Source organism: Pseudopipra pipra, chromosome W, assembly GCF_036250125.1.
Source record: "Pseudopipra pipra isolate bDixPip1 chromosome W, bDixPip1.hap1, whole genome shotgun sequence".
Lineage (NCBI taxonomy): Eukaryota > Metazoa > Chordata > Aves > Passeriformes > Pipridae > Pseudopipra > Pseudopipra pipra.
The window spans coordinates 21,286,615-21,310,543 of NC_087580.1; the positions used below are offsets into that span (position 1 = coordinate 21,286,615).

Consider the following 23,929-nt stretch of genomic DNA (forward strand, 5'->3'; position numbering starts at 1 on the left):
GTGGGATGTTTCTGGGAGAGCCCCTAAAGGCTGTGCTGGTTTCAGGGGGAGTACAGTTAAATTTCTTCCCCGTGGCTGGTGCAGAGCTGTGTTTTGGATTTGTGCTGAACACAGGGTTGATAATCACAGAATGACAGAATGTGCTGAGTTGGAAGGGACCCACAAGGATCATCCAGTCCAACCCTTAGCCCTGCACAGGACCATCCTCAAGGGTCACACCATGAGCCTGAGAGGATCATCCAAACACTGCTTGAGCTCTGTCAGCCTTGGTGCTGTGCCCACTGCCCTGGGGAGCCTGGTCAGTGCCCAAACACCCTCTGGGGGAAGAATCTTTGTCTAAGACCCAACCTGACCCTGCCCTGACACAACTTCAGGCCATTCCCTCAGTCCTGTCCCTGGTCCCCCCAGAGCAGAGCTCAGGGCCTGCCCCTCCTCTGCCCCTGCCCAGGAAGCTGGACCTGCACTGAGGTCTCCCCTCAGTCTCCTCTTCTCCAGCTGAACACACCAAGTGCCCTCAGTGTCCTCACACGCCTTCCCCCCAAGGCCCTTCCCCATCTTCCTTGCCCTCCTTTGGACACTCTCTAATGGCTCAATCTCTCCCTTCCATTGTGTCCCCCCAAACTGCCCCAATGGTGCAGGTGAGGCCGCCCCAGGGCAGAGCAGAGCGGGACAATCCCCTCCCTGGCCCGGCCGGCCATGCTGGGCCTGATGCCCCCAGGACAGGCTTGGCCCTCCTGGCTGCCAGGGCACTGCTGACTCAGGGCCAACTGGCCACCCACCAGCACCCCCAGGGCCCTTTCCCGGCCCTGCTTTCCAGCCTCTCCTTCCCAGTCTGTCCGTCCATGCGGGGTTGCCCCATCCCAGGGCAGAATCCGGCACTTCCCCCTGGTGAAGTTCTCAGGGCTCCTAAAGAGCCGGGAGGTCACGGGATGTCAAAGAGCCCCACGGAGCTAAAGGGACCCTTGGGACGCTGGGGAACCTCCTGGAATCAAGGGATCTTTGTGACCTGTGGGGCCTCATGGAATCAGAGGAACCCTGTGGAATAGCATGGAATCAAGGGGCACCTGTGACACTGCAGGGTCTCCTGCTCCAGAAGGAACCCTGGGACACTGTAGGATCTCATGGAACCAAGGTGCCATTGGGACACAGCATGGCTGCAGGGAATCAGGGCTCCAGAGTAAAAGTCCACGGCCTCATGGAAAAAATGAATTCTGGGACACTGTGGAACCTCATGGAAACAAGGGGCCATTGTGACACTACAGGGCCTCATGGAGCCAAAGGAACCCTGGGACTTTTTGGATCCTTATGGAGTCAAGGGCCAGTTGTGACACTGCAGAGCCTCATGGAACTAAAGGAATTGTGGAGAACATCCCAGCAAGGAGGGAACACTGGGACATGCAGCTCCCTGTGGAACCAAAGGAGCTCCAAGACATTCTGCAATTCATGGAACCAAGGGGTCACTGTGACACTCCAGGGCCTCATGGAAGCAAAGGAAAACTGGGACACTGTGGATACTCGTGGAACCAAGGGGCCATTTGACACGTGGGCCCTCATGAAAGGACAGGAACATTTTGGAAGCTCAGGGAACCAAGGGGCCATTGTTACACTGTGGAACCTCAGAGAATCAAGGGCCCAGTCTGACACTGCAGGGCCTCATGGAGCCATAGGAATCCAGGGACACTGTGGAACCTCATGGAATGAAGGGGCCAGTGTGACACTGCAGAACCTCATGGAACAGTGGGAACAAGGAGACACTGCAGAACCTTGTGGAAACAAGGGGCCTTTGTGACACTGAGAAACCACCTGGAATCAAGTGGCCCTTGGGACACTGCAGGGCCTTGTGGAACAAAAATGCCCTTGGAGACTGTGGAACCTCACGGTGTCAAGGGTCCATTGTGACATGTCAGGGCCACATGGAACTGATGGAAATCTGGAACAGGGCAGAACCTCCTGGAATCAAGGGGCCATTGTGACATGTGAGGCCTCATGGAAAAAAAGGAATCCTGGGCAACTACAGAAACACATGGAAGCAAGTGGCCACTGGGACACGTGGGGCCTCATGGAATCAAGAGGCCATTGTGACACTGCAGGGCCTCTTTGAACCAAAGGGGCTTGTGCTGGGCTGTCACAGGCCAGGGCAGGGGCAGCTGGAGAGCCCCTGGCCCAGCCATGAGTCACGGGCTGAGCCATCAGCTCCTGCTGAGAGAAGGGACCTCACGGGCAACATTGGGACAGTTTGGGGGGACACAATGGAAGGGAGAGATTGAGCCATTAGAGAGTGTCCAAAGGAGGGCAAGGAAGATGGGGAAGGGCCTTGGGGGGAAGGCGTGTGAGGACACTGAGGGCACTTGGTGTGTTCAGCTAGAGAAGAGGAGACTGAGGGGAGACCTCAGTGCAGGTCCAACTTCTTGGGGAGGGGCAGAGGAGGGGCAGGGACTGAGCTTCTGCTCTGGGGGGACCAGGGACTAAACCTCAGGGAATGGCCTGAAGTTGTGTTAGGTTGGATTTTAGACAAAGATTCTTCCCCCAGAGGGTGTTTGGGCACTGACCAGGCTCCCCAGGGCAGTGGGCACAGCACCAAGGCTGACAGAGCTCAAGAAGTGTTTGGATGATCCTCTCAGGCTCATGGTTTGACCCTTGGGGATGGTCCTGTGCAGGGTAGGAATTGGACTGGAGGATCCTTGTGGGTTGTGGTAGTTTGGTCTAGGCCTTCCTTGGTGACCAGTTTGTAACCAAGGAATGGCCCAGATTTACCCAGTATTCCCTACAATTTTTACATAAGCCAGGCTATAAGAAGAAAGGAGGAGAGGCCTTTGCTCTCTTTCCTTCTGGTGGCTTTGGAGGTGCAGGTTCCCTGCTGTTGAGTCTGTCGTGCTGGGGAGTGAGGCCTGGTGAGGCCTTGCTGACCTTGGGAGGTGGAGGTTGCCGGCAGTTGCTCCAGTGTGACTCTCCATTGTCCCAAGGAGAGTAGTAAGGTATTCTTTGCTAATTCTTTTAGTTGCTAGATCTTGGGCTATTGATCAGGATATATATATTTTATTTTGGTTTTGTTCCTTTTTTCCCTACCCCTTCCCTTTCCCTTTTCCTTGTGAAATTCTATATATATATTTCAGTTGTATATAACTGTAACAGTTCATTTGGATACATGTCCGGAATAAAGACGAGGGCCAGAAATATTCAAACACACAAAATATCTTTTATTACGGTGAGAATAATAATAATAATAAACTTAGCAAAGTGAATCAAGAACTAAAAAGGATACAAAATAACCATCTTATTGTGTGGCCTTAAAAACAAATACTACGAACAGCATTAATATTGTATTAACTAGTGAAAAGGAGGGATAGTAAAGGGATACCAAACAAGGGATCTTAACACAATATTATGGATAACTATTAACATGATATTAGTTAGTAAAAAGGGAAATTAAAGGGAAACACTATGACAATATTCAATAATGAAAGGGGAATTAAAGTGACACTAAAGGGATATTAAAAAGTATGATCTCTCAGTTGATTCCTGTCAATAACCTGTGCTTACCCACACAGACAGGCCAGGGCTGTCAGGATCTGCAGCAGCTGGTCGGTGCCCGTGCTTAGCGGGCGTCCCTGCGGAGCGACACAGTCTCGGTGGTAGGATGAGGATCGCTCAGCTCAGCAGCTCTGACACCCCATTTTATCAGTTCCACATTACACCACGTAGGGCCAGTACCCAGTATAAGGTGATGCCTGAATGGCAGCCAAACCCCGCCTGATCATCACCTCATGGCAACAGTCTGTGCCTGCCCCACTTGTAGGGCAAGGGGCCAGCGACCCCTGCCCACATCATCTTCCTCCCATCATCATCTTTCTCACCCCTATGGATGACCTCTACCACTGTGTTTCAAGGGTAGATGTATCTATCTTGCAATATGTAGCAAAACCAAGGAAGAACTCAGCTCTGATAATAGGGGATATCAAGCTGACTTGCTAAAAAGCACAATGGACCTTCCAATTAGCCTGTGCCATGAAGTTACACTGTACCATACTCTAGCTGGTTTCACATCCTAATATGATCCCGTTCTCATGCCTCTGTGCTCCATTGATCATCTAATTCAAAAGTACCCCCCTTACAGCAGGGGCTGCAGGAGGGACAGGGGAAGCAGGGCCCATTGCTGCGGCTGGATTTGCTCCCCCGTAGCGAGCATATAAGGCCATCGTTATTTCCTTCCATGCAGCCCAGTTCTTAAATGCCTCCAACGCCTCCAGAACTCGCTTTTTTGATGAGTCCGTTTCCAATTCCTCGCCAAGATCGTATCTGATGGGTTCCGGTTGATGGAGGTGCCGGTTCGTTTGTGATGATCCAATTTAAGAGTGCCAACGGTTTATTTTCTGCTACGTCTTTGTCCAGCGTTTTTAAGAATTGGCTGATGGCTTCAGCTTCTTCTTTAATTTCTGGGGAACACCTCCCCTCGTGGGTGGGAATACATCCCTCCCATCCTAATAGGTCACCTCTTGTTTGCTGAAGCCGGATTTTTCTTCTTTTGTCTTTTTTTGTCCTTTTTCCCTTGTTGTCCTGTTTCTGCAGAGGTGACTGATGCGCACGATTTGTCAAAGAGCTCTTCCTTTTTCCTTGGAATTCCATCAGGACGGATGCCATGGCAAGATGTCCCAAGGCCTTTGGCCTCTGGTTACCGATGCCTGTTGAATGTCCCAATTGGGGCGGCCATTTAGAGCATTTGTCTTGCACAAACCCAGTCGACACGGGGGTGCAGTAACCCAATTAGCTTTATTAAGATCAACACAAGCTTATACAGACACTTCAAACGGTGACATGGGACCTCCTCAAGCACTCCCATCCGAGCACTTCACTGCGCACGTGCGACAGAGACAGAAGGACTATGAGTCCCAGGATGCCCTTTGGCATTCTTCCTGGAATATGAACTGCTACGGGATTGAGCCGCTTTGAGGGGACACATTGATCCCGCTCGACTTTTGGGGTGCAGAGCTGGGAGAGACTGGAATGGTCCACGGCTCCAACACTCTCCCGTTGCAGAAGCAGCGGGGGCTTTGCTGCCCAGGGGCAAAGGAACCACCCGGGGAAGGGGGGAGAACATCCACCCCTGGAAGGGACAGGCTGGGCTTGGAGCCAGAGAGAGGAAGTGTTATTTTTATGCTTTTAGATCACTATAGACAGGAGCCAAAACTGCCCCAAACCTACTCTACAGGGAAACAAAACTGATCTAAACTGAACCCTACATATAGATAGATATAGAGATAGAGAGATAAACTAACTGCAATCTTCCCCAAGGGATCAGTTAACAAGACCCTGGGTCACCCTCACTGTCAGAGGGGTCGGGACAGGGGCTGGACACGGGTCACCAGGGGTGTGCCCAGCATGGATCACCTGGAACAAGGGTAGCCAGGTCTGTATCCAACGTGGGTCCCTGTGGATCACCCAACGGGGTCCTTCAATGGCTGATGGAGTTGCAGCAGCAGCAGCAGTCAAAGCTCTTCCTGCAGTCGGGGCACTCGAGGCGCTTCTCTTACCGGTGGGTCTGTTGGTGTCTGGTCAAGGTAGAGCTCTGGGCAAAGCTCTTCCCACACTCCCCACACTTGTAGGGCCTCTCCCCGGTGTGGATGCGTCGGTGGGTGACAAGGGAGGAGTTCTGGCAGAAGCTCTTCCCACAGTCGGTGCAGCGGAAGGGCCTCTCATCTGTGTGTGTCTGCTCATGCCTGAGGAGATTTGAGCTGGTCTGAAACCTCTTCCCACATTCCAAGCACTTGTGGGGCCGCTCCCCGGTGTGAATGCGCCGGTGGGTGACAAGGGTGGAGTTCTGCTTGAAGCCCTTCCCACAGTCGGTGCAGCGGAAGGGCCTCTCATCCGTGTGTGTCTGCTGGTGCAGGAGGAGATGTGAGCTGGTCTGAAATCTCTTCCCACATTCCAAGCATTTGTAGGGCCGTTCTCCAGTGTGGATGCGTTGGTGGACGAGGAGGCTGGAGCTCGTACTGAAGCTCTTCCCACACTCCTCACACGTGTAGGGCTGCTCTCTGGTGTGGATGCGCTGGTGGCTGCGGAGGGTGGAGATGTCACTGAAGCTCTTCCCACATTCCCCACATGTGTAGGGCCGTTCCCCAGTGTGGACACGACAGTGGTTGCGTAGGTTGGAGCTGCAGTTGAAGCTCTTCCCACATTCCCCACACGTGTAGGGCCGTTCCCCGGTGTGGATGTGCTGGTGGGTGAGGAGGGTGGAGCTGTCCCTGAAGTTCTTCCCACATTCCCCACACGTGTACAGCCGTTCCCCAGTGTGGATGCGCTTGTGTCGGACTAGGTTGGAGCTGCACTTGAAGCTCTTCCCACATTCCCCACATGTGTAGGGCCGCTCCCCAGTGTGGATGTGTTTGTGGATGAGGAGGGTGGTGCTGGCCTTGAAGCTCTTCCCACATTCCAAGCACCTGAAGGGTTTCTCCCTGCTGGGAGGCTGCTCAGGCACCACCAGCTCAGAGTTCTGGCTCAAGCTCCGGCCACCTTCCCGGCACAGGCTGGCTCTTCCCTCCTCAGAGCACCCTGGGCTGGCTTTGGAGCCCCTCCTGCGGGGGGATCTCCGGCCCTTTTCCTCCCCGCTGCCTTCCTGCGCCGGGGAGCCCTTCAAAACGGCCTCTCCCACCAGGCTCTGCCGGGGGGATTTGTCCTCCGGGCTCTCCGTCCTCAGCTCGGGGCCTGGGGCAGGAAGCAACAAGGACAGGGAGGGGATTTGCCTCCAGCCCACAGGGAAGGCCAAGGACATCCCCCCAACTCCGGCCCCGGCAGGACGGCGGCGCCAGCGGGGTTGTCCTGCAGCCGGGGCCATGCTTGGCTGACAGAGCCAGCACAACACCCGCCCAAAGGGGCACTGACTGCCTCCTCACCTGCCTGGGGGGCCCAAGGCATCTTCCTCTTCCTCACAGCCTCCTTCATCTGCCCAAGCTTTGGGAAGGAGAAATCCTGATGGGGGGGGAAAACAAGGTCTGAGTGTGTTGGCTTGGGGGTTCCTCCTGCCCAAGTCCATCTCTAGAACTCATCGGGCATCCTGTGTCCATAAAAACCTCCAAAACATCAGGATTCAGCCCAGAAAAACCCAAACAATCGAAATTCAGGCAAAAGCTCCTCAGAAATAGTGAGAAAACTCCTGCCTGTCCAAACTGCAAAAAGTTGAGATTCAGCTAAAAAGTACCCTAAAATATGAAGATTAGCCCAAAAATCTCTCCCAGGAGTTCCCCCTCTCTGGTCTCTCCCCTCTGGGGTTCAGAGGGTCTCCCCTGTCTGGGATGCTGGGGGTCCCATTTAGGGATGCTGGGAGTGTTGGGAGTCCCAAGGGTCCCTTCTCCTCTGACTCTCACCTTCAGGGTGCCACGTTCCCAGACATTCCCCCTCTCCAGGTTCTCCACCTTGCTGTCCCGGGGATCCCAGGGGTCCCCACTGTCCTACTGTGCTGCTCTGAACCAGCAGAGTAGTTGGAGAACAGGTGGTGGTAAAGTGTGGTCTGTGCCAAGTGTTTTAGGGCTCTTTGGCCCAAAGAAATGTCTGTGCCCTGAGAACATTGGATCCAGCAGCCCCAGTACCCCAGAGGAAGTTGGGAGCTCAGGGAGGACACCCCCCTTTGCCAACCCCCCTGTGCCCAAAGACTCCCATGGGACTGTCAGACTGTCCAGACCACCTCCCCTTTTCCACTCTTCTCCCTGTTCCTTCCACTTTTCATGGTCCCCTCAATTCCCAGCCCGCCCAGGATCACTTCTGGGGTCCCAACCCCCACTTTTTTCCTCCCTCTCTCACATCATCCCCCCACTCCCCAGCCCCCTCATGCTCAGTTTGGGGGTCCCACCCTCCCCTTTCCCCACTCTTCTGACCTCTCCCACCCATTTCCCATCATCGCCCAAACCTCAGTGCCCCTCCCCCTCCACTTTTGGTGGGTGCCCTCCTCTCCCACTCAGTTTGGGGTCCCACCACCCCTTCTGTCCCCTCTGACCCCCCTTTTCCCACCGACCTCCCCCTTCCCATCCCCTGCTCATCCGAGAGCTCCTCACCCACAGCTGGGGGGGCTCCCAGTACCACCAGTGCCCAGACAAGTCTGCTGAGCCATCCCTGTCCAGTTCCAGCAACTGCTCGGCTCCAAGAGGCGCTGGGAGCAGAAGGCAGCCCCCCGTGTCCGTGCGGCTCCGCCTTCGCCGCCTCTTTGTGCCGGGAATTCCGCCGCGCTCCAGCCGCGGCAGCGCCGGGCGGGGAAGGCGCAGGGGCCGGGCGGGGCCCCCGGTTCCCCCGGGCGGTCCCTCGGGCCTTTCCCTGCCCGGGAGGGCGAGCGGCCCCCGCAGCCCCCGCTCCCTCGGGCCGTTCCAGCCCTCGTGGGCAGCGAGGGGCGCTGGATGGTCCCTACGAACCCCCTGCCCTCAGTCCCTCCTGGGCTGGCACATCTCCCAGCCTGTGTCACGGCACCGGCTGCTGCCAAGGGACGGCCCTGCTGCAGTTTGCACTTAAACCCAACAAACTGGGGTGGGGGGCAGCCCAGGAAACCAGGGCATTGCTCCCACAGCTCTGCAGGGGCTTCCCATGGGCTCTCAACCTCCTCTGGGCGTCCCCTGGTCCGGTGTGGGCTCCTCCTGGGCTGCAGCTCTGCTCCATCCTGCACTCACCCAGAGCTCCAGCTGGTTCCGTAGGGCAGCGATCCCCTGGCCCCTGCCAGTGCAGGCACCTCGCCAGGGCTGTTCCTCAAGCTTATCTGTCCCCCTGCCAGCCTGGGACTCCTTCTCCAAACCACCAATCCAAGTGTGCCAAACGCCCTGGTTGGTCAGTGCTGGCTGGGGCAGCGGGCACTCGCTGAGGGGATGAGAAAACTGCACCAGGGGCTGGGCTGAAAGAGGCTTCAGCACCACTTCTGATGGCCCAGGGGCAGCATCTGGCTTCTCCCAGACAGAGAGATGGCACTTGTTCCTCTGCAGGGAGTCAAGGGCAGGAGGGTGACTCCTGCTGCATGGATGGAATGGCAGAGGAGCCCTTGGGTCCCCAGGATGGACCAGCACTCGGAGATACAAACTGCCCTGGGGCTCAGGATGCAGCTGCCAGCACAGATTTCCCTGCAAAGTCTGCAGTGAGTCGAGCTCTGCAGAGGAGATTGTGCCCCATGGATGGGATTGCAGAGGGTCCCTCAGGTCCCCAGCAGGAATCAGCAACCAGCAATAGACACAAAAGGCCCCCCCAAAGATTTCTGGGGCAGTGTCCTGCAGGGAGGGGACAGTGTCACCCCACCTGGGCGGGGCTGGCAAGTGGGAGGCTGCTCCAGGGCTCTGCAAGAGGCCTCGTGCTCTGCTCGGCCCCAGCACTGGCTGGTCCCAACACCCCCGGCTGCCCCCGGCCCTGGGCAGCTCTGCTGCCACAGGCTGTGCCCTCACCATGGCCCTGCAATGGCCCTGCCTGTCCCTCACCCGGGGCCCTGCCCACATCCCTGTCCCTTGGCTCTCTCTCTGCCAGCTCAGTGTGGGGCACACGGGCTGGGGGTCCCTCCCAAGCCCCCCGGGCAGCCGGCGTTGGCTGGGGGGATGTGAGGGCTGGGCCTGCTCAGCACAGCCCCAGCCTCGTGCCCAGCGCCTCTTTCCTGCCCCACACAAGAGCTTCCCGGCCCCCCCAGGGCTCCCCTGCTGCTGCCTCTGCTCCTGGCCCTGCCTTTGCTGCTCCCTTGCCTGGGGCAGCGGCTGCAGGGGGGGGATGGCAGCAGCTTCAGCTCCACGGCACTTCCTGGGGGGAGCTCAGCCCGGGGGGACGGGCAGGGACCTGATGGGGATGGACAGGGGCCCAGCAGGGACAGCCAGGGCCTGCAGGGGAAGGCACAGGGACAACCTGGCCCCCCACACTGCCAGGGCTGTCTCTGCTCCTCCTTGCAGGCTCCGTGGCCAGGCACAGTTGGTGTTCCTGGGTGCCCACCATCTCAGCACTTGCAGCCGCTCAAATCAGCGCCCGCAGCTCTGCAGCAAAGCCCCAGCTCACCTGGCACACAGGGGATGGACACAGCACCTGCTCGGGGATGGGCACACACAGCTTTGTGCCTTCCCCACCACGGGGCTCTCCTTCCTCAGCAGCACCTCTGCCTTGCACTTATTCTCAGCCTCACCTCAGGGACAGCTCTGGGCTCACCTCCGCGCCACTTCTCAGCCTCACCTCAGGGCCTGGGCTCAAGGACAGGAACCTGCAGGGAGGGGACATCAGGTGCAAGCTGAGGGCTGCCTGCCTGCACTGATCTCTGGGCTTCTTTTTTTTCCTAGAACCCTCCCAGAACTTAACTTGCTTTTCTAACATCATACTGCGAACACTGTGCCTCCTGTTCAGCTTCCTGCCCATCCCCACTCCCAGCTCCCTTTCTGCCTGCCTGCTCTCCAGACACTCTGGACCCAGCCCGGGGGGCTGACGGGGCTTCCTGTGGCCAAAGGGCAGGACCCGGCCCTTGGCCTGCTTGACCCTCATCCCCTTGCAATCAGCCCATGGATCCAGCTTGGCCAGGTTCCTCTGCAGAGCCCTCCTGCCTTCCAGCACATCAACACACCCCCAGCTTGGTGTCACCTGCACATTTGCTGATGAAATGCCTGGTTCTGCAGCAGCTGCAGATGCTCAAGGGGCAGCAGGACCAAGTCAGGGGCCTGGGGGGCTTTGGGGTGTGGGAGGGTCCTGGGGGAGCTGGGGAGGGGCTTTGGAGATTTGGGGTACAAACCAGGACAGACCAGGACAGTCCAGGACAGACCAGTACCTCCTCACTGCTTCCCAGATCTATCCTGGGACACCTGAGCCCCCCCAGTGCCCTCCCAGTACAGCCCAGTGCCCCCAGTACAGCCCACTGTGTTCCTGTCCCAGGGTGCCAGGTGGCACCCCTCTTTGGGGGGGTTGGGAGGGATTTGAGGGAGAGGCTGCGGGAGATTTGGGGGGATCTGGGGGGGGGTTGGATGGGGATTTGGGAGGTTTTAGGGGGCTTTGGGTGAATTTGGGGGAGTTAAAAGGGTCTTGGGGGCATTGGGGGGTCAAAAGTATCTGGGGGGAAGGGGATTAAAGGAAAAAAAGGGGGGGTTGAGGGACCTTTAGGGGGAGTTAATGAGGCCTAGAGGGGGAGAGGAGGGCCTGCACCAAGAGCAGGTGAGTCCTGAGACCCCCCTCGTGTCCCCAAGACCCTTTCAGTGTCCCCAGTTCCCCCCTTGACACCCCCAATTCCACTGTCCCCAAAGCCCTCCCCACTGTCCCCAACCCTCCATCTCACCCCAGGAGCCCCCCCTGGACCCTCGGACCAAAAATGCCCCCCCCCGCTCACAGAAAGGCCAAGGGCATCTGGGGACACACTGGGGACAGTTGGGGGGCTTTGGGGGGCACTGGGGGATTACTGGGGGATACTGGGACACACTGGGGGGAACCAGGGGGCACTGGGAGGGACTGGGAGGGAACTGGGGCACATTGTGGGGCACTGGCAGAGAACTGGGGAGTTACTGGGGAGTTACTGGGGGATTACCAGGACACATGGGGGGACACTGGGAGGTTACTGGGCCATACTGAGGGTCACTGAGAGCTCATTGGGATATACTGGGGTCTAGGGATCCCCTTACCCGGATGTGGTACATCTCCCTCCCCAGATTTTGGGGGGCATCCCTAGGACCCCTCCCCTTGGGGCTGGGGGAACCCCTAAACCCCATTGCTGAGCTTCAGGGGACCCCACAAAATCCCCTCAAAACCCCTGAAATCCCCCACTCGATCCATTGAAACCTCCTCGAGGTCCCCTCAAATCCCCTCAGAGACCTCATCACCCCCTCACGACCCCATAGACCCTCCCAGTGACCCGCAAAACCCACTTTGGACCCCCCCAAGCCCATTCAGGGACCCCCCAATCCCCCTCAAGGACCCTCAAAACCGTCTGAGACCCCTTAAACCCCCCAGAGACCCCAAAAGTGCCTAAAAGGTTCACGACCCCCCAGCAAAACCCCCACGACCCCCCAAGCTCTTCAGAGACCCCCAAAGCCCACCTGGGACACTCCAAATCTGCTCAGAAACCAAAACCCCGTCAGAGACCCCCAAACCCCTTCAGAGACCTTCAGCCTCCCCCCTGAGTCCCCTCAGGACACCGAACCCCCTCCGGGACCGCTCAAAACGTCCCCGGGAACTCCGGAACTTCTCCGCCAAACCCTCCCGAGCCCTCCAGCCTTTCCACCCACAGCCGCGCTCCCCGCAGCCCCCGAGGGGATCCCCAGAGCCCCGCTCTCGCCGCCCCCCGCCAGCTCTCACAGTTCAGCGCAGAGGCCGCCCCGCCGCCTCCTCCGCCATCGCGGCCACGCGGACAAAATGGCGCTCGCTCCGCGCGCGCACCGCCTGGACTGACCCGCGCCGCAGCCAATCAGCGCGCGGCCACGGCCCCGTCCCGCCCCCGTCCCGCGCGGGGCATTGTGGGAGTTGGAGTCCTTGCGGCGGGACTCGATAGGACGAGTTTGGTTTTTAGTTTTTCTATCTTCTTTTATTTTCTCCTTTTTCTTTCTTTCTTCTTTATTTAGTCCCCTTTTTTCTTTCTCTTTTTTCTTTTTTCTCTTTTTTCTTTGTTCTTTCTTTTTGTTTTTTTTCTTTCATTTTTTCCTGTTTTTTTTTTTCTTTTTTTTCTCTGAAGTCTAGACAACTTTAGGAATAAATTTAAAAGCCAACACAGTGCTATACATGTAGGATGTAAATGTAAGGAAGTAGTAATGAAATCTCTGGCAAGACTTCACTCCTACTGTGCTCAGTAATCCTTACCACATCATAAAAATCTGCTTTCTTAAAAATGTGAGAAGAGAGTTGATCCTAGGAATAAAAGTTATGAGCTGGGAAGACAAGAACAGAAAAGCCCTCGTTCTGAAACAGTCACAGAAAAGGCAAACAACTGAGACACAAATATTAAGTGATGAAAGAGAAGTCACACAAAGAAATATTTTAGAGATATGCAGAAGAATTACAAGCATTGCTCCATTTTGACTAATTCTTCCTTACTTTATTTGCTGTGATAAATAGCAAAACTGTCTGCTTAAAACTGGGAGAATTTTACTGATTAATACACCACAGACCACTGAGGGTTTGTGTGCCAGTTCTGCTTCTCACTCGTTCAGTAAAGCTGAGCAGAACTTCTGATCACACAGAAATGCCAAGTGGCTGCAGACTGGGCTGGGAGGGAGCAAATCACCCTGAAAAACAAAGTCACAGGGCTCCCTGGGAGTGCAGAAGAGCAGGGACGGTGTCAGGAAAGACATCTCCTGAGAGGAACATGAACTGAACTCAAGTCCAGTTTCCTTTTGTCTTCTATCCAAGTTATTTGGGAGACAGTTGTGACAGTTTTTCTCTGAAATGCAGGTAGAAGGACAAATCTTGATTTCCTTGGCTTTGGCATGACTGACGTATTTGGGTACCTTTTTATTCCCTCACTTCAATTCTATGGCAAGACAGCAGAGAACTCTGCAAAAAGGTTTCTTTAACACAAGCTGAAAATTCAGAGGTTATTTTTAGTTTGAAAAAAAAAATTGTACTCTTGGCTTACTTTGCATAAAGGTGATATTCACTCACCTGATGACAGTAAAAAAGCCAACAAACAACATCAGAAATCTCAGACATTAAGGTATGTTTGGCAGGTGTAATTACTACAGAAAAGAATAAACTGTTGTATCTTCCCTTTCTCTCTCCTTTTCTCTCCAGTTTCAGTGGCCTTTGTGTCTCATTGTCTCACAATTTTGCAGGTATTTACATTTTCCACACCTTACAGCACAAGGATATCCCCTTTTACATGGTAGCCAAGCTGATGTTTGCTTGGAAACAAGCTATAGGAAGGAAAAATATTTTAATTATGCAAAGGGTTTCAAGAATTCAGATATAAAAGTTCAAATTTTTAAAATTCCATTTCAGATCTTTTTTGAAACCTCAGAGAAAAATCCCACAGAGTAATTTTTAACTGTAACTGGAACCAGCAATAAAGCAAAAGCACTTTTATGGCTGTCATGTTTAAGAAAGATCATCTCTGGTTTTGTCCCCAGCTAAAGATGGGAACAAAGCAGTGATTTGATTCCCTCTACATTTCAGCCTCAGCAAGATCTTAAAAGAACCTTCATTTTCCCCCACTTCAGCTTTTTTTTTTGTTTCCTAATGTGGAAAGGTGATGAAAATGTCACAGGGTGACAGAACTCTGCTGGAGGAACACAGAGTTCATTGCAAGCAGAGGAACTTCAAAGCTCCCTCAGCTGTGCCAAGTGGCTCAAACCTTCAAACCCTGTCCCTTCACTCAAGTGCTTTGTGATGACCAGGCTCACTTCCATAATCTGCATTCAAGTGCAGAAAATACAGAATAACATGACAACAAAACCCCAACCAACCAACAAACAACTCACAGACATTTGCCTTTGCTGACAGTTAATGAAAATGCCCTTTTATTCTGAAAACTGTAGGGGCAGGAGTTGTCAAAAATAAAAAATATTAAAAAGGGAGCTTTTTAGAAAAGCAGTGCAAACCACAGGAGTAAAGTAACATAAAAATGGATCCAATTCCTGTACTTACATATATCTGGGAAATGGTTCTAAAGAGAAAATTCACAGTGTGATTTTTCAGATGTCTTCTGCAGGTTTTCACCAGGAATTTCAATGTCATTTTATCATAGAATTCCTTCAACAGAAGAACCCAACTTGTCACATAAATAAGGTTGACTTTAATTACAGTACTGAAAAGTCCAGTTGATTTACACAGAATGAAAAGAAAAACCAACACAAAAAAAAACCCCCAAGGATGAATACCCTTGAGAATATATAAAAATGGCATACTTCATCTAAATTGTGTCCTTTTCTGGACTAGATTAGCTGTCTCTGATAGAATACACCCCCATTCACAGGAAAAAAATGAAATACATAATACACCTCTCACCTTCACAATATGTTAACTATACAACTGTTTTCATTCTCTAGTTCCTAAAGTTAACCATGTGACAAATTAGAAGCCAAAAAGAACAATTTTGGTAGTGAGAACTACTAATGCAAACCTATTCTTCTGAACTCCCAGTCCTCAGTTGAAATAGTAAATAACATTTTGTTCAACAGAGTGTTTGTGGAATTGTTCCAGGCACAGAAAAAGCACTTTTTCACACTCGCCCCCTGGAGGCCTGACAATTGTTACAGCATCACTCATCAAGGTGCCCTGGCTGTTGGATGCATTCACTTGCACTGTGGAGTTAGAAAATGGAATCAGGCCTTTAATGGTACCAATACATTGAATTTCCTGCTGCTGCAGAACATCTGAGTGTCATTTACCACAGAATAATGAGCGTTATCTGTTAGGAAAAAACAAGAAAGGGGGAGAAGAACAAATGTTAGACCTTGTGTCTGCTACAATTCACTGCCTTTAGGAACTAAGTCTTACTCCTACTCAAAAGAAGAGTTGCAATTTATACCAATAGCACACACACACGAAATTTTGGCTATTGGGGAGAAAAAATATTATTCATCATTTCTCCTGCTTTTGGCAACAGTTTATGGTACCTGTAAACCTTGGAAAATAACCCAACCAATCCATGAAGCAACCCTGCAGCTGCAGAGCTGACTGCTCTATACTGCAAACAGGAGCCAGCTCTCAGAAATTACTGATCTTCTGGAAAAGCTGTGGGATAACTGCAAATTCCAAACATTACTGTTAATTCTTGTGCCTCTGATACACTGGTAACAATTTCTGAATTCACCAGAAAAATGCTCACTTAGGAGTTTATCAGCTAACTCATTGCACAGAGCAGAAAGTCCCCTGCAGTAACACCTGCTTTCCAGCACGGCCTGCAGTCCCCTCACAGGTAAAAGGATTGGAAGCATTCAGCTGATCAGCTGAAACCATCAGGGGACACCACAGAACCTCCATGTCCTCTGCAAACCTTTTAAGGTCTCAAACCTAAGATCAGACAATATTCTGCCCTACAAAAATAAAGAAACCCTTTCCAAAATACCTACTAAGATTAGAAAATAAAAACAAATTGCATGTCAGGTCATAATTTTTTTCAAATCAATGAAGAGTTCACTCACATATCTGAGAGCAAAGCTGAGCTCATTTAAAGATTATCCTGTATTTCCAACATATAAAGCACTCTATAAATGATTAATATTATTACTACTGTTCATCATTCCATGGAGAGCTCTCACAGTGAATCAAAGGAAATTCTCTGTTACAAACAACAGCAGAATCACACAAGTCTAAGATCACAGGTATGAGAATGACATTAAACAGTATATAACTATTAAAAATATTGGAAGTGAAGTCAGGCATCATCACAGGCAGCAGACTGAATATTCACATCTGAGTCCTCTACAAAACCCAGATAAGACAGAACTACAAAAACCCTAGAAAATCAACATTTTAATTAATTTTTTAAAGGAAACTCCTTGAATTTACATTTTTATTCAAGTTTTAAATGAGCTGTTAAAACTGAAATGTTATTAAATCTGAAAATGGTTTTCCAATCTCCCACATTTCCAGGATGTGCTCTAACACGTGTGTGTGCAGCACATTTCAGTCCTGCTCACAGGACATTTCACCACAGAGGAGTGATCTGCATTTTCTTCTAATTTGGGGATTCCTACAAACAATCTCTGATTTACTCACGGTCCAAGTCCAGGCAATTCCATGATTTTGGTGTTCACAGAGTGGCACAAAGGGTGTTTGCAGTGATTCTTCTGGTAACACATGACAAACTTATTTTCTGAGGTTTTGTGGAGGGGGAGCAGTTTTGTAAAACTCTTTGTAAACCTGCCTTGTACCCAGTTCCTTCTTGCTCCAATTCTCCCTGGATGACACCGTGCCACAGCACCAGAGCCCCCGGACAGACTCCAGCAGGGTGAAGGTGGGATGGTTTCATGGAGCCTGAGGGATTCAGTTGGGATTTCACTGAAGTTTACACAAGCCCCAGACCCCATTTTAGATACAGCAATGAAGGCAAAACTTCTCATCCTGCCAGAAGAACAACCACGTTTGACACATTCCACACACAGAATCCTGCAGGAGCAAAGTGATTTTGTCTGACATCACTCTCATGGACCCAGGCTGCTCAACCAGCACCACAAAAATGCATCCACAGTCCTTGAACTCAGCTCTTCAATTGGACATCAAACCCTCCTTCTGCACCTTTGTGAAACTTTCCCCAGTGACATGAAACATTCAGGACTCAGCTGGCGGTGGAAAAAAGATGCATTTTTTAAACATTTCCCCTCCAATGTGTAGGAAAGTTTAAAAATTAGTGTTGACAGGTTGGCACATAGGAGAGATTCAAACTTTAAGCATAAAAGTGGGTTGCCTAGTAGCAATTTGGGGGCATTTGGGGACATGTTGGGGACAGTTTGGGGGCTTTGCGGGGCACTGGGTCATTACTGGGGGATACTGGGACACACTGGGGGGAACCAGGGGGCACTGGGAGGGACTGGGGGGGAACTGGGGCACACTGGGGGACACTGGGAGGGACTGGAGGTGAACTGGGGCACACTGGGGGACACTGGGAGGGACTGGAGGTGAACTGGGGCACACTGGGGGACACTGGCAGATGACTGAGGAGTTCCTGGGGGATTACCAGGACACACGGGGGGACACTGGGAGGTTACTGGGCCACACCGGGGGTTTCTGGGTGCTCACTGGAGGATCATTGGGCCACACTGGGAGGCAGTGGGAGGTCACTGGGATGCACTGGGTGGTCACTGAGGGGGTTACTGGGCCGTACTGAGAGTCACTGGGAGGTCACTGGGTTGTACTGGGGACACTGGGATCCCCTTACCCAGATGTGGTACATCTCGACCCTGGACTTTGGGGGGCACCACCAGGCCCCCTCCCCTGGGGGCTGGGGGACCCCCTGAACCCCACTGCTGAACCCTCCCTGTAGGATCTCTGTGTGCTGAGTTTCGCGGTCTCTGGGGTTCAGGGCGGGCATCAGGATCCCCTTTCTCTGAGGTCGGTCCGCCGGGCCGGCAGGGGCGCTGTGGCCCGACAAGAAATGGCGGGTCCAGCACGTGACGCGGGGCCTCATGGGAGTTGTAGTTCTTTTATGAGCTCTCCGCCGGCGCGCCTGCGCAGTGCAGCCAGGGCGCTGGAAAAGCCCCCGAGCCCCGCAGCCCCCAAGAGGGCTCCAAGGCCCCGCGCTCTGCCCCTCGGGAACCCCCGAACCCCTCCGCTAAACCCTCCCGAGCCCTCCAGCCTTTCCACTCACAGTGCAGTGCACCCGCCGCCGCCTCTTCCATCACTTCCCCACAGCCAACATGGCGCTCTGTGCGCTCCCCGCCTCCAGAGAGACCCCCACAGTCAATCAGCGGGCGGTCTCGCCCAGGCATCGGGCGAGCGGGAGAGGAAGACTTTGAGCCTTCATCCCCTGCGACCACCCGAGAGGAGCACCAGAGAGAAGTGCGCAGGCGCCAGAAGGCGCGTCCCGAGATTTCCATGGAACACCGCCCACTCTGGGGTAGCTCGGGAAGATGTAAAAATGTGCAATGAATATGGATGAGCTAATTTCCCAGGAACTGGAACAGCCCTGTGTGTGCAGGGACACAGGTCAGGGGGTGCCCCCCCAGCAGCCCTCTGTCCCCACAGCAGGTTGGGAGCCACCCCGGACCCCCCTTTCCCACCCCCCTCTGCCCCACAGCTGCTGCAGCACCAGCTGCTGGGTGGGGGGAGTCCCCCCATCAGCCCCCAGGGTTGGGGACCTGTGGAGAATCGTGACCAGAGCAAGCACAGAAAGGGTTACAGAAGCAGTGGACATTCCCAGTGCGGATCTGCCCCCTCCCAGAGCCCCAGGGAACCGCTCCAGGGCCCAACTGATGGGGGACAGGGGGGACCCATATGGGAACCCCCACCCTCTGTCCCCCTGCCCACTGTCCAACACCCCTTTTCTCCCCTCTCCCACCCCTTTCTCATCATCCCCACAGTCCTCAGCTCCCTCCCTGGCTCGGTTTGGGGCTGTTTCTTCCCCTCTGCCCTGCTCAGTTTCAGGGTCTCAGCCCCTTCCCTGCTCAGTTTGGAGGTCCCAGCCCCCCCTTTTCTCCGGTTCTCCCCCCCTTTTTCCACTGTCCCCTGAAAGGGAGCTGTTAAATACTGGGTGCTGAAAAAGCTGCTACATCGTGTCCATTCCAAATTAAGCCTGCATTTCTTAGGATGGACTGGCATCTAAATGGCAGCAAGAATAGTCTTCTAATTCTCTTCTTTTTAATCCTCTCTGCAGTCGCCGGTTTTCCCCTCTAAGCGGGCAGGAAAACAGGAACAGCCCTGGTGTGGTTGGGGAGCAGCGCTGACCCCAAAGGGCTGCATTTCCCCTGCCGATCGTCCTGCTCTGCCCTCCCCCGGGGCTGGCTCTGCCTGGCGCTGGCCGGACGTGCCGGGGCTCCTCACTGAGCAAACCCCTTCCCAAACTTCAGGGGCAAGTCCAGACCCCGGCTGGCCCGGGAGGAAGCGACAGCAGCGCGGGCCGAGCGGGCGGGATGGGGTCCGAGCAGCGGCGGGAAGTTGCAAACTTGCCAGCAAAGAAGTCAAAATAAAGTGAAGCAGCTAAAAAAGCCCGTGGTCTCGGCATGGGTGCGGGAGGAAGGGGAGCTCCGTGACTCCAGCCGGGGCTGCCCCCAGGGCGCGCGGGGGCCAACGGGGAACGGACAAATGGACAAACGGACGAACCGACGAACGGACCAACGGCCCCGGCGCTTCGGCAGCAGCAGCGGCGGCAGCAGCAGCGACTCTAGAGACGAGCTCTCGGTCTTTCTCCTGCTCTTGCTCTTCTTCCTCCTCTCCCTGTCCCGGTGTCCCTGTCCCGGTGTCCCTGTCCCGTTCCCGGTCCCCCCTCCCCTTGCCGGCCCGGGCCATGGCCCCGGCCGTTCCCCTCTGCCGGGCGGGGCCGCCCCGTCCCCGGCCCTGGGCGGCCCGGCGCGGTCCCGCCCTCGCCCGGCTCCCGGCGCGCCGGCTGTGGCGCTGCTGGGCGCTCCTGTGGGGCGGGCTGTGGGGCGGGCGGTGGGGCGGGTTTTGGGGCGGGCTCTGGGGCGGGTTTTGGGGCGGGCTGGTGGACGGGCTGTGGGACGGGCTGTGGGGCGGGTTTTGGGATGGGCTGTGGGACGGGCTGTGGGGCGGGGTCGGCCTCGCCGCCCCTTGGCTCCGCCCGGCTCGAGCCCGGCGCCTGCCGGGGTCGGCGGGGGACGCGGGCGCCGCGGCCGCTGCCGCCTCCTCGGCGGGTTCCCCGGGCAGAGCTCCGCCGCCGCTGCCCGCTGCGGGTGGGGAAGCCCGGCCCGGGCCGCTCGAGGGGCGCTCGGGGGCCGTGCCGGGCCCCGGCCCGAACGCTGACGGCCACGTCTCGCCCGCGCGGAAGGCGAAGGGGCCCCTGCAGAAGCGCTACCGGCTGGGTTCGCTGCTGGGCAGCGGCGGCTTCGGCCGCGTCTACGCGGGGACCCGCCTGGCGGACGGAGCCCCGGTGAGTGCAGGAGGAGGAGGAGGAGGAGGAGGAGGAGAGCGGGACGGGCGGCGAGCTCAACCCGCCCTTCCCCTTGGCTTGCAGGTGGCCATCAAAGCCGTGCCCCGGGATCTCATCCGGCGCTGGGGCGAGCTGGTGAGCGAGCGGGGCCAGCGGGAGAAAGCGGGGCGGGACGGGCGGGGACGAGCCGAGGCCCGGGAGGGTGGAAGCCGCCGGGACACCTGGAGGGAGAGTGGCCGTGGGGTCGGTGGGGGACGGGGAGCATCCAGGGCTGGCAGAGGGGTAGCAGGCAGACAGGCACGGCATCAGCCCCACTGACGACCCCGTGGTCCCCCCGCAGCCCGACGGCACCCTGGCACCCCTGGAGATCGTGCTGCTGGACAAGGTGTCCAATGGCTTTCGTGGTGTCATCCAGCTCCTGGAGTGGTTCGAGCTCCCCAACAGTTTCTTGTTGGTGATGGAGCGTCCGGAGCGCTCTCGGGACCTCTCTCGCGTAATCACGGCGTGGAGGTTCCTGCCGGAGGAGATGGCGTGGGGGCTGTTCCGCCAGGTGCTGAAGGCCGTGCGGCACTGCACCAGCTGCGGCGTCCTGCACCGGGACATCAAGCCCCAGAACATCCTCCTCCACCTGGCCACCGGCAAGGCGAAGCTCCTTGACTTTGGATGTGCCACCTTCCTTCAGGACACCGTCTACACCCAGTTTGCAGGTGAGCCCACAGCCGGGGGATGCTCCTGGTGCCAGGCACCGCATGGCCATGCTCGGGTGTGGCACCAGAGATTGCCCCTTTGGCTGAGGGGGAATAGGATTAGTTCTTCAGCCAAGTTGCTTTTGGATGGGGCTGGGGGGTGATTGTGAGACGGGCCCTGGCCTTGCTGCCACCCACCCTGTTCTGGGCTGGGTGTGGGGCAGGGGGGAGCCAGCCTGACAAAAACCCCTGTGAGGGTAGCAGAGAAGGGGGTCAGAACTGTGCACCAGCTGGCTTGGTGTGCAGGCAAGGAAGGGCTTGGGCTGCTCCACTCGCCTTGTTTGCCTTGGCTTATGATGAATTGTTGGGGGCAGTGCAGTGGGGCGGGGAGAAGGCATGGCTTTTCCTCACCACTGGCTGGGTTTTTCCCTTGCATGTAATGGTTGGGCCTTGCCAGGGCTTCCGCTGCCCTCTTGGACACCAGTGTCTTCTTCTCCAACCCCAAGTTTGTAACCAAGAGTCAGGGGCCGGTGAGAAGGCAGTGGGTCACAGCGTGTGCCACTGGGGCAGGCCCCACGTTGCCAGGGATGCTGGGGTGAGGCTCTGGGAGCAGGCAGCATCCACCTGATGAACTCTGTCTGTATTCCGTAGGAACACCGTCATACAGCCCGCCAGAGTGGATCTGCTTCAAACGCTACCGCGGCGAGGCGGCCACGGTCTGGTCCCTGGGCATCCTGCTCTACCAGATGGTCTGCGGGAAGCACCCGTTCTGCAGAGGCACCAACACCATCTGGGACCAGCTCCCGTTCCCACCACGGGTCTCTCGAGGTGGATACCAATCTTTGTGGCACGGGGGGAATAACGGTGTTGGGAGAGGGCAGCGGGCTCACGAGGACGCCGCTCTTGAAGCTGTTTGTGTCCCATGGGTGGCTGGAGGAGGTGGCCTGTGTCCTGCCATCCTGCTCTCCTCCAAAAGGGAGAATCAATGGAGAAGTTTGGGCACAGCTCTGAGCACAGCCAGCACAGCCTGGGCGCGTGGACAGTGGGACAAAGGGGACAGGATCCTTCTCCAACTGACCGGCGATTTTCCCCCCAGGGTGCCAGCACCTTGTCAGGTGGTGTTTGTCCATCCGCCCCTCAGACAGGCCATCATTGGAAGACCTATTGTGCCATCCTTGGGTGCAGGGCATTCACCTGCTCTAGAAGACAGGAGAGATCCATGTGCTCACTTTGATCCAGGGGCCTGGCAAGTAACACCTCCACACATCTCTTGGCAATAAGAAGTAAAGAAAACCAGATTTTTTTGTCATGCCTGTAGCACTGAGGGGGGATCATCACATGGGAACATGCACCTCTTTGTGCTGGAGCTGGGCTGCAGACCCGGTCTCCCAAGTGCTGGTGGCCACCATCCAACCTGGTTTTGCTCATCCTGCTTCACAGACAGCTGGGCCCTCGGCAGAACACTGACAGCCTGGTCTGGCCCCCAGGGAAGGAGAAGGGGCCTCTGGAGAAGCTGTGCCGGGTGGGGCTGCTGCTGGAGACATCGAGGACGACGTCAGGGATGACAAGCTCTTTGTTGTTGACCTGGACACCGGCGAGCTGAAGATGATGGGCTTTGATTCTGGCCCCTTCCTCCAAGCCGTGCTCCACACGCCGTTTGCAGATGAGTCCACACCCAGGGGGTGCTCCCGGGCATTGCTCAGCCTGGCTGGGCACCGAAGGTTCCCCCTTTGCTGGCGGGAACCCGATGAATTCTTCAGCCGGCTGCCAAGCTGCTTCTTGGCAGGAGGGTGGGCTGGGCTCTGGGCTGGGTGTGAAATGGGAGCCTGGCTCTGCCACCAGCCTCTGCCACTGCCCCTTTGCTGGGCGGGGCTGGGGCAGGGGCAGCCAGCCTGCCAAAAACAAACCCCCGTGGGGGGAGCAAAGGTGGGGCTGCAGAACACCAGCTGCTTTGGGCTGCAGGCCAGGAAAGGCTTGGGCTGCCTTGGCTTAGGAGCCTTTCTTTGGGCCAATGCAGCAGGGCAGGGAGAAGGCCTGGGTTTTCCTTAGCTGGAGGAGGTGGGGTTTTTCTTTGGCCTGGAGGGGTTGGGCCTTCCTCAGAACCCTGACAGAATGTTAACATTTTACCTTTTTTTCTTGTTTCCACTTTTTGTTTGTAATCTCTTGTCATGAATTTGTTGTTTGTTTTCCAGGGAAGAGTTGGAGCTGGTGCCCAGTCTGGATTGGGAAGGGCTGGGACCATCCCTGGAGAGGATCTGACGTCCCCTCTGAGAAGGCTGAGGACATCCTTTGGGACACGCTCTTCTTCCAGCAGCAGATCTTGTGAGGTAGATGCTCATCTTGCCCATCTTGTCAGCAGGAGTGGGATAATGGCTTTGGGGAGATGGCAGCAGGCACATGAACATCCCGCTCTTGCAGCTGCTGAGGAGGTTGATCTCCTGGGCTTGGCTGGAGGAGGTGGCACCTGTGTTGAGTAATTTCTGAAATGCAGTCGATCTGGGATGACCCCAAATGACAGTTTAGTTTTCAGCTTGCTCGAGCTGTATCTCAGCTGTTCTCTGAACAGTTCTCTCCCCCACCTGCCTGTTACTTCCCAACTGCTCCCTCTTTTCCCTGCAATGAGTTCCCAGCTCATCATGGTCTCCATCAAACCACTGATAGAAGAAATAGAAACTCTACTCCCAGTACCCTGGAGTGCCCAAATGAGGAACAATGTAATCCTGGAGAAGTCCTAGAGAATTAGATAAGGGATGTCCCAAACCAGCAGGATGTAAACTAAGCCCTGTGTACCCAGATAAAAGAA

The 23,929-nt window shown here is 55.4% G+C and overlaps 2 protein-coding genes and 1 long non-coding RNA gene across 3 annotated transcripts in view; 2 read left to right on the forward strand and 1 right to left on the reverse strand.

Annotated features, from left to right (window-relative positions):
• The window catches only part of LOC135405718 (uncharacterized), a 239,892-nt gene that overhangs the window by 210,609 nt on the left and 5,354 nt on the right, over positions 1–23,929 (forward strand). The window lies entirely within an intron of this gene.
• LOC135406346 (zinc finger protein 16-like) lies at positions 5,493–6,502 on the reverse strand (the record flags this gene model as incomplete). Its single annotated transcript, XM_064640753.1, has 1 exon — positions 5,493–6,502. A coding segment is annotated over one exon (978 nt), but the record flags the coding sequence as incomplete, so codon positions are not given.
• On the forward strand, positions 19,841–23,385 carry LOC135406347 (uncharacterized). Its single transcript, XM_064640754.1, has 6 exons — positions 19,841–20,440; positions 20,525–20,575; positions 20,781–21,147; positions 21,778–22,372; positions 22,614–22,808; positions 23,319–23,385. Exons 1-6 carry the CDS (start codon positions 19,841–19,843, stop codon positions 23,383–23,385), a joined length of 1,875 nt encoding a protein of 624 aa, XP_064496824.1.